General features: G+C 39.4%; 1 protein-coding gene and 1 long non-coding RNA gene across 9 annotated transcripts in view; one reads left to right on the forward strand and one right to left on the reverse strand.

Moving 5' to 3' along the window:
• The window catches only part of LOC122555993 (uncharacterized), a 57,276-nt gene that overhangs the window by 22,454 nt on the left and 14,219 nt on the right, over positions 1 to 20,603 (forward strand). The gene's annotated exons all lie outside the window — the stretch shown is intronic.
• The window catches only part of LOC122555988 (guanine nucleotide exchange factor DBS), a 404,319-nt gene continuing 392,956 nt past the window's right edge, over positions 9,241 to 20,603 (reverse strand). For all 8 annotated transcript variants that reach the window (XM_043702332.2, XM_087993537.1, XM_043702330.2 and 5 more), the window contains 3 exons: positions 16,017 to 16,129; positions 13,537 to 13,640; positions 9,241 to 11,539 (listed from right to left, as the gene is read on the reverse strand). In XM_043702332.2, coding sequence (XP_043558267.1) covers positions 11,439 to 11,539; positions 13,537 to 13,640; positions 16,017 to 16,129 — 318 coding nt within the window. In that variant the 3' untranslated portion in view covers positions 9,241 to 11,438. The remainder of the gene's footprint in view (positions 11,540 to 13,536; positions 13,641 to 16,016; positions 16,130 to 20,603) is intronic.

The following is a 20,603-nucleotide window of genomic DNA, read 5'->3' on the forward strand; positions in this document are numbered from 1 at the left end:
TAAACCTTTCCTTGTACCTGTATTCATTTACCTGTCCAAATGTCTTTTAAATGTTCTAAGTGTACCTTAATTTGCCACTTCCTTGGCAGTTCATTCTATATAGGCACAACCTATAAGCAAATCAGAGCAGGACTTATACACTTAATGGTAAAGTCCTGGGGAGTGTTGCTGAACAAAGAGACCTTGGAGTGCAGGTTCATAGCTCCTTGAAAGTGGAGTCACAGGTAGATAGGATAGTGAAGAAGGTGTTTGGTATGCTTTCCTTTATTGCTCAGACTATTGAGTACAGGAGTTGGGAGGTCATGTTGCAGCTGTCCAGGACGTTGGTTAGACCACTTTTGGAATATTGCATGCAATTCTGGTCTCCTTCTATTGGAAGGATGTTGTGAAACTTGAAAGAATTCAGAAAATATTTATAACAATGTTGCCAGGGTTGGTGCATTTGAGCTGTAGGGAGAGGCTGAATAGGCTGGGGCTGTTTTCCCTGCAGCGTCAGAAGCTGAGGGGTGACATCATGGAGGTTCATAAGATCATGAGGGACATAGATAGGGTAAATAGACAAAGTCTTTTCCCTGGGTTGGGGGAGTCCATTACTAGAGGGCAAAGATTTAGGGTGAGCGGAGAACAATATAAAAGAGACCCAGGACAACTTTTTCATACCAAGGGTGATGCATGTATGGAATAAGCTGCCAAAGGAAGTGGTGGAGGCTGGTACAATTACATTTAAAAAGCATCTGGAAGGGAAAATGAAGAGGTAGGATTTAGAGGGGTATGGACCAAGTGCTGGGAAATGGGACTAGGTTAGGCTAGGATATCTGATCGGCATGGACTAATTGGACTGAAGGGTCTGTTTCCTTGCTGTACTTCTCTATGATTCTATTCAGCCTCTCTTAATAACTCAAACCCTCTAGTCCCGGTAACATGCTTGTAAGTCTTTTCTACACAGTTTCTAATTTAATAACATCCTTCCTATGGTAGGACAACCAGAACTGTATGCAGTACTGCCAAAGTGGCCTCACCAATGTCCTGTACAACCACAACATGTTGTCCCAACTCCTATACTCAATGCACTGATTGATGAAGGCAAGCATGCTAAATGCCTTCTTCACCACCCTGTCTATCTGCAACTCCACTTTCAAGGAACTATGTGCAGGCAGCTCACCACCACTTCCTCAAGGGTAATTAAGCATGTGTAATAAATACTGGCCCAGCCAGTGATGAACACATTCCATAAATACTTAAAATACAATATGGCAACCTCACTCAAGATGAAGTAGAAAAATGACTATATAAGAACTACTTTTCATTGAGCTGAAGCATGTTGTTAGAATAATGTACCAACTATGGAAGGAAAATTCTTATACTGGGTATCCAGAATGGTGTTGGAAACACATTTATTTGTGGGTTATGAGAATTGGAATATGGACACAATTGGGCATTGCTGGGTTGCAAAGGATTCCTCAGAATTGGTAAGTAAAAGGGTTTAAGGAAACTATGGCCTACTTGCTGTATAAAAAGAAAATAATTGATTTTGAAAAGCAGCATCCAGCAAAGAATCTACGGAGACATAAAAGCACAATGTTATCGCTTTAATTGTTGAACAAACAGATCTGGAAAACCCTAATGGATCCATGTTGCTGTGGCCTAGCAGCAATCCTGGAAAAGATAATGGGGTGCTTTTTTAGTGCACACCTAGATGTGAGCAGTTGCTAGCAAAGTTTGCAAGGACAAGCAGTACTGCCTGCCTTTCATTCAGCAAGAATTAGAACTTGGAGCAGAACGCAGCACACTCTATATCTTTATCAGTGAAATAATATTGAAAAAATCCTGATAAATTCAAATATCAGGACTCCTAATTGGTTCTCAGCTGAATTTGAAAATCAGTCTTAAGATTTCCTATTATTTTATGACTGTCAGCAATTGGATCTCAATAGGAATTCAAAGGAACTGTGTGCTATCAACCTAATTTTGTTGTCTGAATTTGTCTTTGGACATACAGAGCATACTCCACTTTTTGCCTAATTTTTCCCCGACATGTAATAGCTCTTCAGCATTGTGTATATCTTTGTCCTGTCTCTCTGTGCATGAATGCGTGTGTGTGTTTTGGTTAAGAGGGATATTGTATAAGTTCCTTAATTGATAATCAGTATGCCACTTTTTTGAAGAATGTTTGCTGCAATTAAATGTGTTATTTTTGAATTTATTGAAAAGCCTGCTGAAAGTCTCTTTTATTCCAGTTAACTGTAATTGACCATTTATGGTTTGCAATGTGAACTGATGTCAACAGCATATGTTCTCTTGCTGTACCAGCAGAGATCACCATGAAGGTCCCACTTTCTCAACCATGTTTGAGACATGGTGATCCTCAGGTTAAAACATCTCCAGTTGTGTCACTCTAATTAGAGGGAGTAGCCATATGGATCTCTGCAACTATGGTGCTTTTCAATGTAACAGAGGCAACGATACCATTCACGTAGCTTACTTTTGCACTTTTATTAGGACACACAACAAGGAAAACATTTTAAATATGTAGATAAATATACATTGATGCTACTAAAGAAGAAAATGATCTTTATCTTTTATTAAGACACCCAAAATCAAGAGAATACTGAGAAAATGATTTTAAAAATTAACGCAGCATGATCTTACTGCAAGCAAACGACGTTGCTGGTAAGAAATCCCAGAGAAGGAAATACCAAAAATGTGAAAATAAATTGTCATCTTTATGCGCAATATTTACATGCACAGTGAGTAAATCTATTGAAATAATAGCCTTGATTGTCAAAGGCCATGGCTTCTTATTTAGGTCCTGTTTCTTGTCTGATATATAGCTATTAATTTTCTAGACCTCCCTTATTACCTCTTCTCCACATAGACCCTAGCTTTTTAGATTCATAAAGTTGTAGAGATCTACAGCACAGATAAAGGCCCTTTGGCCAGCTAAATAAAAGCACCTACATATTCTAATCCCATTTTCTAGCACTTGGTCCAGAGCCTTGTATGCCTTGGCATTTAAACACTTATTATATGTTATGAGAGTTTCTGGCTGTGCCACCCTTACAGGCAGTTGGCATGCAAAGCTGCTGTGTGGAAGCACGAGAAAAGAATTAAGCATAAATACAATTAGTGATGCACCCTTTTAGAGCAAAATGGATATACAAGCAATATCAGTAGGTGTTAGACAAAAACACAAATTTCAAATCAAGCAAGATTTGGTTTTATTGACAAAAGCTACAGCCTTGCAGTGCCTGCCCTGTTCACAAATCCTGGGCATGCCTTGCCATACACTAATCTCCTAAAGCATCTCTGACCATATATTTTTACAGGCAGGTACTTGACAAACATTGAGAATGTTTACTGATTGTGAATCATGTTCCATGCCTTCTCTGGGAGCTCTATACCACATATTTATTTGAATGAAAATCAACATGTGACAAGAGGTGTGTGATTTTTAGGTAACGTCATTTATTTTAGAGTTTAGATTTTAAACTAATGATTTGTGCAGTTTGTATTGTGTGTATGAGGGTCTTTAATGATTAATTGTTGGTATTTCATCATTCACGGGAAGGGAATTCGCACTGGTGTTTGAGTACTCTAAAGGGATACTGTTAGGATATATGGAATATTATATTGCATTGTCTGTTTCAAAGTCTTTCAAATTGTATTATGGATCATGGTATAGTTTATTCTATTTTATCTTAATTTCTTTGGCCTAATAAGCTTCTTCTGTTTTATTGTTAAAACCCAATCTGTCGCATTGTGAGGTTGTATTTCAGTGAAAGACCACCTTTCTAAAATTGGAAAACAAACTATAACCTGTCATGTCAGATTTCTTCTGGGATCTGACTTGTCCAGTAATAACATCAGCTGAGATCAATACAGACATGACAGAGAAATGTAATGACACATGGTGCTCGTCTCAAGATTTATTGACTGTGCAGTGAGTGCTGCGCATTTTTGTTAAGCCAAGTGAGCAGATGAAACCTTCAGACTTTGCCATCAATGGGAGTTAACAGACTTGTGGTGCTGAGGTCAGGGAGCATTTGGGGAAACTTCTGTATTGAAATTGTATATGCCATAGCATATCCCTGTATTCCTGACATTGTTCCTCTCGTACACCATTAGACATTTCTGCATATTGCTGCTAGCCAGCAGTGAATGCATGTAATTGTTTACTGGATTCTGAGATTACATGTAATGCAGTCTCCAGGTTCATATGTTGTGCTTCATTCACCGCTATCTTATGTCACAGGACTGCTTCTGATCATCCTTCTTCTGAGCCCCTTCCTCCAACTTCTGGTACAGGGTCACTCTTCGTGCCTTGCAGCTTAGCAACCTTCCTGTCGTCCCCTTGCTGTGATTGTGTTGGGCTGGAGACAGTTCCCTCCTGCGTGGTAGAGGAACTGGAGGGGAAACATTTGTTTTCTTTTCGTTGTGCTTCAGTGAATGAGATAATTCATTCCGTGGTATATTCTCATAAATATCTGCAAACATTACCCCCTTCATTATGAGAGCAATTTAATTAGAATAGTCAGAGATGACTTAACATAAACATAAAAGATCCTGAGGAGACTTGATTGGATCCATGTTGAAAGCAGTGTGTACTATCTACAAGATGCACTGTAGAAATTCACCAAAGATCATTAGCACCACACACCTTCCAAACCCATGACCACTTCCATCTCGAAGGACGAGGACAGCAGATGCATGGGAAAGCCACCATCTGCAGTTTCCCCTCCAAGCCACTCACCATCCTGACTTGGAAATATATCACAATCCTTCACTGTTGCTGGGTCAAAATTCTGGAAATCTCTCCCTAAAAGCATGTGGACTGCAGTGGTTCAAGAAGGCAGCTCATTACCACCTTCTCAAGGGCAACTAGGGGTAGGCAATAAATGTTAGCCAGCTATCCATTCCCATGTACCATGAATGAATAAAAAAAGTGCATTAATTCATTGATTTAAATTTCAGCAGTTTTTGTGGTAGGAGTTAAACCCATGCTCTCAGAAAATTAGCCTTGCCTGCTGAATTATTAATCCAGTGATCTCACCTCTTTACCGCTGCCTCCTCAGAGAGAGGCATTGTAAATGAGAACTAGCACTGATAATAGTTCAAATTTCCAGAGCAGATGCCTATAGTACACTGAGGTATGCTGGAATGGAAAATGGATAACTAGGATAGCTGAGCTGGGAAGAAGTAATTTTTTCATTCTCATCTGAAAAATGCTGAATGTTTCAGTGGTAATTATTGGAACAAGGTATTTCAATATTTTAAGGTAATTGGCAAAATAATTAGAGGCCATAGGCAGGAGTATTATATGGTACAGCAAGTTATCATGATTTTGAATATACCTTCAATGGAAGGCAGATGCCAAAGTAACTTTTAAAAGGGCATGGATATACACTTGATGAGAAAATACTTAAAGGGTTACAGGAAAAGAGTTGGGAGTAAGCCTGGTTGAATATTGCTACCAAATAGCTGGATGCTAGTCTTATTATGTTTAAATATTGAAAAGTGGCCTAAGTCATGATTCTCATTCAAACAGCCATGGCAGACATTGAGTCATAGAGTCACACAGTACAGGATCAGACCCTTTGGTCCAACCAGTCCATGCTGAATACAGCCTTCCATTGCACTGGAGCAAATCCCTAATTCAGGCTTCTGTGCTGTCCTGCTTGTGTATATGAACTAACATGTGAGTAACATCTGAACATTTCAGAATGTATTAGATACAATACATCGTCTTCAGTGGACTGTATACTGCATCTAATGAGTGACCTTTAATCCCAGATATGTTGAAATATTCTTAGCACATAAATGGGTTCAGAATTTTGATGTTAGATGTGGCTCATTTTGTTGATGAATACCTTGGATGGACTCGTCCTCTGAACAATTTGAACTATGGCAATTCAGTTTTGAAAATATGGCAAGAGCAGAAGAAATAGGATTCTTGATGTTGAGTAAAGAAAGTCCTATTCAGGAACCAGGTTTTGAATGGTGAGACAAGAATCTCACCAGTGAGCAATGGGAGACCTATTTGCACCCGTTTGCACACTGTTAGTACTTGATCTTACCTTATTGATGTGCATTTTCCTATTCTGCACAAGGTCAACTGAAAAGAGGCAGCGACAGTTCCCACATGAAAATTAGAGCAGGCATTTGCCAGATCTAGCTTGCCACTTGCAAGTCTCCAACTTGAACATCAATCTCCAATATTTCAGGGTATGCTCCATGGGAAGTGACCACCCATACATCTGGCCAAAGTTGTTGGCATTGGACACGCACTGACCTAATCACATCATCGCGGCACATCTCTGACCCACTTACAATAGAGTTTTCCACTTCAATACTGCGCATTGGGATGCATCAGCTCCTTTCACTATGATGCTATTGTCAAGACTCTTTGCCTGCAGGGATAAGCACCCACATCTTCAATCCTGACTGACGAGCAGCTTGATGGACTTCATTGAAGACTACTCTCCAACACTTTGAGATATGGCTCCTACTTGCTGCACAACTAGCCATTTGGATACAGAAATGGCTCAAAGATAGAAGACAGAGGGTGGTGGTGGAGGGTTGTTTTTCAGACTGGAGGCCTGTGACAAGTGGAGTGCCACAAGGATCGGTGCTGGGCCCTCTACTTTTTGTCATTTACATAAATGAGTTGGATGCGAGCATAAGAGGGTCAGTTAGTAAGTTTGCAGATGACACTAAAATTGGAGGTGTAATGGACAGCGAAGAGGGTTACCTCAGATTACAACAGGACCTGGACCAGATGGGCCAATGGGCTGAGAAGTGGCAGATGGAGTTTAATTCAGATAAATGTGAGGTGTTGCATTTTGGGAAAGCAAATCTTAGCAGGACTTATACACTTAATGGTAAGGTCCTAGGGAGTGTTGCTGAACAAGAAACCTTGGAGTGCAGGTTCATAGCTCCTTGAAAGTGGAGTCACAGGTAGATAGGATAGTGAAGAAGGCGTTTGGTATGCTTTCCTTTATTGGTTAGGCCACTGTTGGAATATTGCGTGCAATTCTGGTCTCCTTCCTATCGGAAAGATGTTGTGAAACTTGAAAGGGTTGACAAGGATGTTGCTAAGGTTGGAGGATCTGAGCTACAGGAAGTGGCTGAACAGGCTGGGGCTGTTTTCCCTGGAGCGTCGGAGGCTGAGGGGTGACCTTATAGAGGTTTACTAAATTATGAAGGGCATGGATAGGATTAATAGACCAAGTCTTTTCCCTGGTGTCGGGGAGTCCAGAACTAGAAGGCATAGGTTTGGGGTGAGAGGGGAAAGATATAAAAGAGACCTAAGGGGCAACTTTTTCATGCAGAGGGTGATACGTGTATGGAATGAGCTGCCAGAAGATGTGGTGGAGGCTGGTACAATTGCAACATTTAAGAGGCATTTGGATGGGTATATGAATAGGAAGGGTTTGGAAGGATATGGGCCGGGCGCTGGCAGGTGGGACTAGATTGGGTTGGGATATCTGGTCGGCATGGACAGTTGGACCGAAGGGTCTGTTTCCATGCTGTACATCTCTATGACTCTATGACATGCAGAGTGTTTGCTGCATAAGCTACTAGCACATGGTGCTGGTATGAGATCGATAAGGCACACTGCCATGTAGCAAGATGTCCACACCCTGAATTAGGATTGCTGACCTGCAAGGCAAGTTATCTGGTTGTGTAGCCATGCTAATAGGCACAGCAAGGCAAGGCTAGGAAACGCAAGCATTCAGGTAAGCAATAAGTGAACATGTACTAAGAGAACAAGCAAGCAAACCTGAGATGCAGCATAGTTCAATGTGTGAGCTGGGTGACTGTGCAGAGTGTCCCTGTAGTAGCCTTTCAAAAATAATTGGCAGTGTGCCTGCAATGCACGTCTGTGCTTCCTAAATATCATGCAAGTGGATCAGAGGGTGCTGTAAGCATCATGAGGGGTTGAGAAATGTCACTGTCTGTGGATGAGGCTGTGCATTGTTGCATATTAATGCGGCGAAATGTGAGTTTATAAAATTGTTTACAAGTTATATGCCCCTTTAACTGACAACACTGCTTTGTAGTGAGAATCTCACCTCAATGCCTGCAACAAGATGTTGTGTGACGACTGACCATGTCCACCCCAGTCCAACACCAGCACCTCCACAACCCCCATGTTGTTCAGGCTTCTACAATTTTGCACCCTGTGTCTTCCATGGAGAAAGAATGATTAAACTGCAGTCCTTTTAAAAGTAATTGGATTAATACCTGAGAATTATGGACACATTTCCCATTAAAATAGATGAAGAATAAGCTGTTCTTATTACTGTCAGTAGATGCAGCCTGTAGACTGCACGATTGCCTTTGAATGTTGCAAACATTTTTTTTCAAAGTCAGCCTATCGTCTTTTTTCTATTTCTTCCAGGGGAAAAATGTCTGTAATTTATATAGTCCTTCAAATGCAAAACACTTTACATGCAATTGAAATCCTCCTGAAATGTAGACACTCCATTCATTAAGAGGGGAGAGTTGATGGTGCCTGCAGTTTGCATTGTGTCTGTGCAACAGACATGATCGACTAGTTGGACAATGCAAATTCTTTTCTGTAAGTCTGACTTTATATTTTGAATTTGATCATTTAAATAGGTGCTTAGCAATAACTTTAATTTGAGCTTGTGCATAATGACCGATTTTGGAAATCCATTAGGTGAAACAGCCTATGGCAAAATAGTTGAGGAGAAAGTGAGGTCTGCAGATGCTGGAGATCAGAGCTGGAAATGTGTTGCTGGAAAAGCGCAGCAGGTCAGGCAGCATCCAGGGAACGGGAGAATCGACGTTTCGGGCATAAGTCCTGAAGAAGGGCTTATGCCCGAAACGTCGATTCTCCTGTTCCCTGGATGCTGCCTGACCTGCTGCGCTTTTCCAGCAACACATTTCCAGCTATGGCAAAATAGTGGAAATCTTAATAAATCTGTATGCAGAATCTGACCTCATTAAGTGTTTTTACAGTTTTGTAATCCAACTGATTTTCCTTTGCATTTTATTTTCGTCCAGAATTCAAATTGATTAGACTTCTCAAATATTTGATTTCCTAATTGCTGTCACCTTTCTTGTTTTAAACAAATCCACAATTAAATAATCAAAATTAATTTTACTGCTAACATTACAAATATTCAGCTTAGAAAATTTTCACAGATTAGGTATTTAATAATTTTGTTTTAGGTGTCAGAAGGGATTAGATGTACAAAATACAACTTGTCCCACTTTAAGGTTCCAAATTAAGCGTTGAGCTTTTATCGTGACAAATCAAAGCGCGTCTCTCCACAGCAGGAATCAAAGTTTCTGAATTAATACATAAATATCAGCACATAACATCAGTGACAACATATACAGATACTTCAATATACTTGTATAATTAATGTGTAAAATGGCTGCAGTACACTTGCACCAATTCAATGCAAAAGCTGGATTGCATATACACTGAATGCACATCAATGTGTAAAAATAAACATAAGACCATGAGAACACTTTTAAAAAAATTGATGTCATATATATATAATAAATTTGTTTTGACACAATATAATCTTCATAAACATTATACATTGATAGACAACAGAAAAATTGTTGCATAATAATTGTCAAAATAACAGAGGACTATCAGCTCTGACAATTTGAATAATCTAAATAACAAAAACATCTGAGTCATAGTAATGACTTCATTTGGATTTTTTACAACATAATTACCGTACAACTAAATTAGATGATTCTAAGTAATTTAATGAACATTCATCTCCTGCCACATGGAATCATAAGCTTGTTTTAAAAAGCAAAATACCGAAAATCATCTGCCACTTTTACAAAGTAAGGGTGAATGTGACAACACAAATGACTTTGGTCAGTGCCTGCTGGTTTAATTAGATTTGTTTGAGGCTGATAGATTAAAATCTATCTGCTAAAATTTCACTATTGAGATTAGGCCAATAATTTGGACGTTTATGAAGTCAGAACCAGTCTCATACCTCCAGGTTGGCACATGCATTCTTAGTGTACATGACAGCACAGATTGTCACATTATGAAATGTATTTTTTGAGGAACTTTTCAGCAAAAGCTCAGCTAAAATGTTAATCTTTTATGGAGGTTAAGAAAATAACTTGGATATGAGAGAAAACATTTTTATACTCTGAAACCTCACTAATCCTCACTAAACACTGACTGCAGCAGGTGATGTTTTTTGATCATCAGAGAGATGTACTTTCTATGTCTACTTCTCCTTAACAAGATTATGAAATGTTTATTTTTTGCATGATTTGTGTAAATTTTGTGTTGAACCATTACTTGCTGTTATTTATTCTCTGGTAGACATGATTTAATAATAAACCCCTTATATATTTGATCCAATCACTGTCATTAAATAAAAATGCACACTTTTCACACAAATTGATACCTGCCACTGTTCAAGGTACATAAAACATTTCACATCAATCAGTCTTATACTTTAGAAGGCCCAACATATTTTTGAAGATTGTTGTAACATTATTTTTAAAGTATAAATATCTGGTGTTCCCAATATCAGTAAAATACAGGCACAACATGCAATCTGGACCACACACAGCTTTCATACAGTACTTTAAACTGAAGTATCAGCAACAAACTGTAACAACTTTCACCAGTAACATTTGTTAGCCTTTATTCCATGCCATTTCTCATAAGTATTTTCCACAGTAGTGGTCTCATGGATTCAGCTAAAGGCCACTGTTAGAAGAGCAGATGTTGATATAAAGAAAATGTATTTGTTTTACTGGAATAAAATATAGCAGTTTTTCCCTGCAGATCAGAAATCATTTCCTGAGAAAATGACTATTTCAAATGCCACTAGCAATCTTGTCTTCGTGCATTGATAAGCGAGTGTGTAGCCTCTTCGCATCTTTTTGCAAGCTCATGTCTTTGTTATCATTAATTTCCACTGGCAACCCGAGGTTAGATTTCATTAATTGAGTGCTGAACGGAATCAGACTACTCACATGTTGTGGAAACAAATGGGAATAGCGCAAATAGCATGAAATACTGGTTTGGTTAGTTACAACATACCAGAAGCCTGAGTTCACTTTTTATTGTTGTTATCTGAACTGTATTTAATATGATTTGTTCCAACAAGCAATATTGGTAACTGGAGAGTCAAGACGTTAAGAACTGCAGAAAATGGAACTGGATATGTGTTCAAAAACCTGGCCCTTACTAATATTCATTCTTTTAAACCATTGAAGAGCATTTGTATTGAACAATTCAATTATAAACAAACAAATTCAATTCTTTATGCACAGCTACAGGATTTTTCAGCAGTAAGGAGTACAGTACGTTCCCACTTCATGTACTCAGCTACTGAAGAGTCCTCAGGACCCTGACTTTTGTAGGCATGATTGAAGCCTGAAGTTTAAGGGTTAATATTAGAGAAGTAACAAGATCAGCTTTCAGTTCTGCTTCCTGAAGTATAGCTTCCCATGTCCGAACTCTCCTTGTCTTCACAATCAGCAAATGCTGCCGTGCACATATCACTGTAAAAATCTGAAATAAGCAATATGACATTAAAAACTTCATTTAAAATATTTTATTTGTCAGACACAATTATTTACAGTTTATGTGTAATAAACTGAGACAGATTTGGACAGAAAGTTCTTATAGTTCAAGTTTCTTCACTTTATCCTCTTACACTTGTGGGGTTCAGCGGAAACCCACAGAGCAGGAAAGAATAAAAGGGGAGAATTAGTTGAATAACGGAAACTTCATTAGATCAGAATCAAAGTTTCCAGTGCCAACAATAGTGATAAAAAGGGAACTAAAGACAGCAGGTAGGTGTGACGTTTTAACACAGTAAAAGCCTTTGAGCGCAGAGCAGGAGTCCACCAGAGAGTTTTTGCATATGGTCTAAACCACTTAACTGAACAGATAATTCTCAAGTATCTATCAAAATGGGCCAGTTTCAAGAACTGTACTTTCATTTCAATTAATTGATAACTGCACCCTGTAAATGCTGGACATATCAATGAACTGATAACTGCATCCTGTAAATGTTAGACACATTAATGACCAATAACTGTATCCTATAAATGTTAAGCCTATTAGTGTATTGATAACCTGTATCCTGAAAATGTGGATCATATCAATGAGCTGTCTGATATGATATGGCATAAGAAAGTCACTTTCACTCAATGCTGTAGCTTCAACTCAGAAACCTGTCACAGCAAGTTCTCCAAATACAGACAACTGAGGAATATTTTATCATCTCTGTCTCTCACTCTAGTTCACAGTCTAAATAGAACCTCAACACATTGACTCTTACAGAAGTACATTTTTTCTGTGGAACATTAAAACTGAGCCTAATTATAATCACATCTAATAACTTCACCAAAATCACGAGAACAGCAGATGTAAGAGCATTGATAGATGCACTCCCTATAGCTTCAGGCTACTGAAACCAGCTCCAGCTCTAGGTAACTGCTGGTTCAGCAATGGTTAGGTAATTTAACACACATTAAACCAAGGATGTCCTGCCCTGCATAATTAATTGGGTAGTGCCTTCACTTGCAAGACGATTAAAAAAATTTATATTAAACTCTTCAGCATAGATTCACCATTTCGTTACAATGCTAATGGAAGTGCGTTGGATGTTGCTGCACTCCAATTCTGGCAAATTTCCATGGTGATTTAAAAACTATTTTTGGGGTCATCAGCTCTCATCTGGAGCCAGCAACAGAGGAGGCAGAGAATGATCTGTCATGCAAATTGGCCTTGGTGTTGTATTTTTTCTGGCTTATGCAATTAATTGTTTTGCAATTAATTCAATATGCTTCCCACCCGATCACTGAAATCATGCCCTGCAAAACCCACAGCAATTTTTGAAAAGAAAGACACATCAACATCTCTTATGGCCATGCTGTTCAGATGCAAATAAGAAAAAGAATGCTGATTAATTTGCATCTATTTGTTAGAATCCCCTCCTATTTGGACAAACGTATTACAAAATTTAATACACTGCCTGAGATGAGTTGACAGCCGATGATGGCTTTGTTTGCTAGTCAGCAGGAAGAAGCACTGCACTCTTCTGAGAAACCCCACTTCCCAGATCTCTCTGGGTAAACTGAAGGGCTAATACGTTTTTCTAGGCCCTTCAAGATAGTGCAACAGGATCAAAGTGGGAAGGGCAGTTCCTGGCTTGCAGTGTCTGAGGTGATGTGGAGCTGGGGTTGACATGAACATCACAAAGTCTGAGCAGTTGTATGCACTTCTGCTGCTCCTACTGGTTGAATTCACAAGAGACCAGATGCATAATTAATAAGATGAAGAGCAATTTTGTGCTATAAGCCACCTTGAGCCAAGGCAGACAAGGCGACATGAATCTCACTCGAGAAACCATGTTACCAAATAATGAGAAAATTCAGCTATATGTCGCTAATGAGTTGAATATTTAAAAAATCATTAATCTAAATTGTGTCAATTGCTTTCTGCAAGGGTATCTATCAGATTTAGTGCATCAATTTTAAAGTTAAAATCCTGGTTCTGACCTGAATTATTATCAGTCTGATCCGCCTTAAGTTCTGAACCAACTGGTTGTAGAAGACTGGAAGGAATCCATCCTGTTTTATAAGTTAGCAGACTCCTTACTTGCCTGAAACATAATTAATTAACAATTACTGCAATTTATTTGTAAATATGCAGAGTCTTATATTCAGTGCAGATGTTGAGTTTTGTGCCAGAACAATAAAAAATTCTATTTTAGTTCTCTTTTTCAGAATGAATCTTTTAATTTCATTAAGAACCAGGCAAGTTAACATTATGAATTAGAACTCTTCCATTCAAACTCACCATCAAAATACTCCTATGTTAACCTCCAAAAAAATCACATGCATTGTTAAATCCATATTTTTAAAATGGGAGATAACAATTGCAGCAATGCAAGACAGGCTACAAATTAAGGTAGGACTTGGGTATGTTTTAAATATTGCTTCAGATCTTTTTCAAGCTGTAAATACAGAATGGGGTCTTGAGAAAAGAGTTAAATGCAAAACTATAGGTAACTTTGCTGCTTTTAAACCTGATGTAAAGTGCATTTAATTTTTATTCTAGGCTCAATGTTACCTGCTTGTTTATTCAATTAGCATCTTGCAACTATTTTTCCTGTTTATATTAAGTTGTACGCAATTTTCAACAAAGTCATTATAATTTGACATGTATTACACTAAAGGTTATGATAAAAGGCCAAACCAGATTTATTCTAGGCTGCTCCGGGAAGCGAGAAAGGAGGATGCTAAGCCGCTGGCGAGGATATTTGCCTCCTCACTCTCCACAGGAGTCGTACTGGAGGATTGGAAGGAGACGAATGTTGTTCCTTTTTTCAAGAAGGGTAATAGGGAAATCCCTGGCAATTACAGATCAGTCAGTCTTATGTCTGTGGTCAGCAAAGTTTTGGAAAGAATTCTGAGGGGTAGGATTTACATCTATTTGGCAAAGCATAGTGTGATTAAAGGCAGTCAGCATGGCATTGAGAGGGGCAGGTCATGCCTCACAAATCTTATTGAGTTCTTTGGGGAGGTGTCAAGATAGGTTGATGACGGTCGAGCAGTGGATGTGGTGTATATGGACTTCAGCAAGGCACTTGATAAGGTTCCCCATGGTAGGCTCATCCATAAAGTTAGGAAGTATGCGATACAGGGAGATTTGGCTATCTGGATTCAGAATTAGTTGGCTGACAGAAGGCAGAGTGTGGTTGTAGATGGAAAGTACTCTGCCTGGTGGTCCGTGTTGAGTGGGGTCCTGCAGGGCTCTGTTCTTGGGCCTTTGCTCTTTGTAGTTTTTATAAATGACTTGGATGAGGAGGTTGAGGGGTGGGTTAGTAAATTTGCAGCTGACATAAAGGTTGGAGGTGTCATCGATTGTATAGAGGGCTATTGCAGGCTGCAGCGTGACATAGACAGGATGCAGAGCTGGGCTGAGAAATGGTAGATGGAATTCAACCTGGATAAATGCGAAGTGTTGCATTTTGGAAGATTGAACTTGAATGCTGAATATAGGATTAAAGACAGGATTCTTGGCAGTGTGGAGGAACAGAGGGATCTAGGTGTGCACATACATAGATCCCTCAAAGTTGCCACCCAAGTGAATTGGGTTGTTAAGAAAGCATATGGTGTTTTGGCTTTCATTAACAGGGGAATCGAGTTTAAGAGCCGCGAGGTTTTGCTGCAGCTCTACAAGTCCCTGGTGAGACCACACTTGGAATATTGTGTCCAGTTCTGGTCGCCCTACTATAGGAAAGATACAGAGGCTTTGGAGAGGGTGCAAAGAAGGTTTACCAGGATGCTGCCTGGACTGCAGGGCTTGCCTTATGAAGAAAGGTTGAATAAACTCGGATTTTTCTCTCTGGAGAGAAGGAAGAAGAGAGGAGACCTTATTGAGGCGTACAAAATAATGAGTGGAATAGATAGAGTCAATAGCCAGAGACTTTTCCTTAGGGCAGGATTGACTGGTACGAGTCGTCATAGTTTGAAGATACTAGGAGGAAGGTATAAAGGAGACGTCAGAAGTAGGTCCTTTACATAGAGAGTTGTGAACGCATGGAATGCGTTGCCAGCTGTGGTGATGGAAGCAGAGTCATTGGGGACATTTAAGCGACTGCTGGAATGCACATGGATAGCAGTGAGTTGAGGGGTGCGTAGGTTAAGTTACTATATTTTACATTAGGATTAAACCTCGGCACAACATCATGGCCGAAAGGACCTGTTCTGTGCTGTATTTTTTTGTATGTTTTATATCAGCAGCAAACATATTCCTAACTTTGTAACTGTCTGATATTTATGAAATCATACTCTTAATTATGGATGCACTCTAAGTTAATTACCTTTGCCAGACTTTTAAATTTGCTTCAATTTTGGTTTTTACTACCTCGTCTCCTTTACTGTCTGAATCAATTTAACTTGGAAGGTAAACTGATAGGTTCAGGTGTTATCATTTACTTTCTATTCCTACATTTCCTGAGGATTGAACTCACCACTGTCCCTCTTCTCCTTCCTGCAGTACCTCAACCACTTCGCCATTCTGCACTGCAAGCTCCTCAATGGATTTAGGTTCATAAATGCCATCTACTCGGTACAGACTTTGTGCCTGAAATGAAGAAATGTGCAAAGTGTACACAGGTGACACAAATCCAAACTACAGATTGGTAGCGTTGTAATAATAATGCATTGTGAAAATAGACTGCAATTTTGAACAAGAAATACAAAGAGTATTCAGTGCTACATTGAGAAACATTTTAATTTACTGCACAATTCCAAATGGAAATTAAACAAGCTATTTGATGGATCATCCTATATATAGTGTTTGGTGGTTCATAACCAAGACTTTTTTTGTGAGCAAATTGTTGTGACGTTACATGTATTGAAATATATTAACTATTTTCATATTTATCATAAAAGGTTTTCAAAATTGCCAAACCCATATCAGTGTGGCAAGTATCAGGTAAAATTTTAAATACAGGCCTCTCATAAATTTTCACGTAAATCTTAACAACCCTTTCAATGTCTCCAGTTTTTCTCCCTGGGCACCATTTAACTTTGAAATGTAATCCTAAACACAGATATCCTGTTCAACCACTCTAATGTCAATGCGGGTGTGCCTACACCAAATGGACTGCAGTGATTCAAGAGGTGACTCATCACTGTCTTCTTAAGGGTAATTAGGAAACAAATGCTGACATTGCCATTAATGCCCACATTCCATGATAGAATAAAAAGAATCAGGTAAAGGAAAAATAACTGAGTCATTAAACATAAGTCACATACTCAATAGACATGGATTAAGTTCATAAAATATGGTTCAGACTTGCTCAAAAAATCCATGAAAATCACACGTTTCACCCTGAATGTGAAGTTGCAATTTAAACCTTTTTAAATACTTTCAGCAACTTAATTCCTTTTGAAATACTAGCATATTCATAGGCACACATCAAGGACTTTATAAATACTTTGATCTGCCAAACTGCAAATTGACAGGCACCCATTGTATAATGTTAGGTTGTTAAATCATTCACATTTTGTAAATCCTTCAATGATGGTCTTGAAATTTAATCAACAAACAGAGGGAAATAGTGAGCCTTGATTTTTTTTAAACTGCTGACCTTTTAGGATTTAAGGTCCAGGTGGTGTAAATATCTTCACAGCTGCAATGAGTCTTTTAAATTGGATTGGATCCCACTTAAAGCATTTGAAATTTTCTCAGGGTACCTTACCACTCCCAAAAGTATCCCTGAAACTGGCCAGAATGGGTACCCAACTCTCCAAACAGGGATCATAAGTTTAGACCAGAGTGGGCTGACCTTTTCACTGGATCATATCAATTTTTGCTGTCACTTGCAGGCCCAGTGAGAAAATTTCAGAAAAATATGTTTCAGTACACAATGTCAAACATGAATTTCAAGAAAAGAATTCCAAATGAATAAATTAATACTTGAAATAAATGAGTAAGCAATAAAATGAACATTAAAAAGTGCTATGTGGCAGTGAAAACTATTAACACCTTTTTTAATGCAAAGATATGAATTAGGAGCAGGAGTAGGATACTAGGACACACTCAAGCCTGCTCCATGATTCACTAATATTGTGGCTAATCTGAATATTCCACATTCCCACCTCCCCTTGATAACCTTTCACCATCTTGCTCATCAAGAATTTATTTAACTTTGCAAGGAAAACATTGAAGAACTCTGCATCCACCGCCTTTTAAGGATGAGAGTTACAAACAGTTACAGCTCTCTCTGAGGAAAGAAAGACTTATCTCTGACTTAAATGGCCTACACCTTAATTTTAAATGCGATATTTATTTTTGCCACATCAGTGAAGGAATAGAGCAAGTGAGAGAGATAGACCCAAGTCCTTTCCAACATAAAGAGATGGAAACTGGAGCCAAGTTGGATTGAACTACCATTGACTGACACTAAAACTTAAGACAGCTGCTGCCAATGTGCAATGAGGAAAGACCACAATCTAAGGTCATCTGGCCAAAGTACAATGCAGGTCCATTCAGTTATGCCCCCCCAAGTCCCTCAAAAATATGTAAATAGTACTTGCATAGTAAGAAATTATTTAGGTTTGTTTGTTCTCCATAAGCTAAGACTGTACAGAATTGAACTGCTCTAGTGACTATGTATGTATATAAAGATGTTTAATGAATAATGTATATTTTGAAATTTTACAAAATGACCTCACATTTACATCTTGTGCCATACATGATGAGGTATCCAAGGTAGAATTCGTGCAACTGTGGGTTGACTTTCAATCTTGATTATCCTGCTCTCCCAGCCTGATTTGTGGATACGTTTTTAGGGAGAACGATGAGGGAAAGAGCATCTAGCTCACTCAGTCTTACGGTTCACACTCACACTCCTGCTCCCACACATATTTTCTCTCTCTCCCTCATTCCTTCCCTTTTACCCAATACACACATGAAGTCTCTCTCTCTCCTGCCCAGAAACACACATTCTTATCTCTCATCTTTTCACCCCTGCAATACCCACACTCACTCCCTCTCACACACCCCACCCTCAGTCATATTTCCTTCCTTCATTAATGTTCTCCTCCCTCAAACAGTTTCTCTCTCTCTCCCACATCCACTTTCACTTCCTCAGTTTTTCTCTCCCTCTCCCACATCTGCTTTCACTCCCTCATACACTCACGCCTTCACATACACTTTCCTTGCCACATACACACACACCCTCCCTCTCCCTGATTCCGACATTCACTCTTATGCCATCTGTTCCATATGCAAACACACATCCGCTCTCTATCTCGCTCTCGTTGCCTCCTGCCATCGATACATCGACATTCATCCTCCCTGGTGTACACACAATCTCTATCTTTTCCTAGCTTTCTTTTATCCTTTTCCTGACACACACTTTCCCTCTCTAACTCTTCCCCAACACTGTCTCTCTCCCCCACATATTGTCTCACTCTCACACAAATACCATATGGGATCAGGAAGCCTACACTATCTTGATTGCAGTCCTTGAATGGCTGGAATCTGTGCGTAACGTTCAGACTCTTTTTATTCCCCAACCTGTTTGCCTGCCTTTACATATGAACCACAGATGTGCAAACTACAACAGTTCCCATTTCCCACCTACTGAAAATGACAGGCTCAAGGATAGGTGTCTTGGAGAATGGCTCAGGTGCCATTTTGGCTAGAAAGCCTCTCCAGAATTGCAGAAATTTAGGCTAGAGGAGTTAGAATGGAGCTGACAATTTTTTTTGTTATTACACCTTGAAGTACAGTTAGAAAGTTAATGCAATTCAGTTTCACTGTAAATTATGCCAAAATCAACTTGCTGCTTTGTATTCATGGCTAAGACTCCAGAGACAGAAAGGGACCGAATCTTGGGAAATAAGGCAGGGTAGGTGACTGAGGTGTCAGTAGGGGAGCATTTTGGAGCCAGCAACATAATCTTATTAGTTTTAAAATAGTGATGGTAAAGGATAGACCAGATCTAAAAGTTGAAGTTCTAAAATGGAGGAAGGCCAATTTTAATCGTATTAGGCAAGAACTTTCAAAAGCTGACTGGGTGCAGATGTTCGCAGGTAAAGGGACGGCTGGAAAATGGGAAGCCTTCAGAAATGAGATAACGAGAATCCAGAGAAAGTATCTTCCTGTTAGGGTGAAAGGAGAGGCTGGTAGGTATAGGGAATGCTGGATGACTAAAGAAATTGAGATTTTGGTTAAGAAAAAGAAGGAAGCATATGTCAGGCATAGACAGGATAGAGTTGAAAAATGTGTTGCTGGAAAAGCGCAGCAAGTCAGGCAGCATCCAAGGAGCACGAGAATCGACGTTTCGGGCATAAGCCCTTCTTCAGGAATGAGGAGGGTGTGCCAAGCAGGCTAAGATAAAAGGTAGGGAGGAGGGACTTGGGGGAGGGGCGTTGGGAATGCGATAGGTGGAAGAAGGGCTTATGCCCGAAACGTTGATTCTCGTGCTCCTTGGATGCTGCCTGACCTGCTGCGCTTTCCCAGCAACACATTTTTCAGCTCTGATCTCCAGCATCTGCAGTCCTCACTTTTTCCATAGACAGGATAGATCAAGTGAATCCTTAGAACAGTATAAAGGCAGTAGGAGTATACTTAAGAGAGAAATCAGGAGGTGAAAAAGGGGACATGAGATAACTTTGGCAAATAGAGTTAAGGAGAATCAAAAGGATTTTTACAAATACGTTAAGGACAAAAGGGTAACTAGGGAAAGAATAGGGCCCTTCAAAGATCAGCAAGGCGGCCTTTGTGTGGAGCCGCAGGAGATGGGGCAGATACTAAATGAATATTTTGCATCAGTATTTACTGTGGAAAAGGACATGGAAGTTATTGTATGAGGGGAAATAGATGGTGACATCTTGAAAAATGTCCATATTACAGAGAAGAAAGTGCTGGATGTGTTGAAACGCATAAAAGTGAATAAATCCCCAGGACCTGATCAGGTGTACCCTAGAAGTCTGTAGGAAGCTAGGGAAGTGATTGCTGGGCCTCTTACTGAGATATTTGCATCATCGATAAGTCACAGGTAAAGTGCCGGAAGACTGGAGGTTGGCTAACGTGGTGCCAC

This window comes from Chiloscyllium plagiosum, unplaced genomic scaffold (assembly GCF_037043375.1).
Source record: "Chiloscyllium plagiosum isolate Xiang-an unplaced genomic scaffold, Cpla_swu_hap1 HiC_scaffold_13, whole genome shotgun sequence".
Classification (NCBI taxonomy): domain Eukaryota; kingdom Metazoa; phylum Chordata; class Chondrichthyes; order Orectolobiformes; family Hemiscylliidae; genus Chiloscyllium; species Chiloscyllium plagiosum.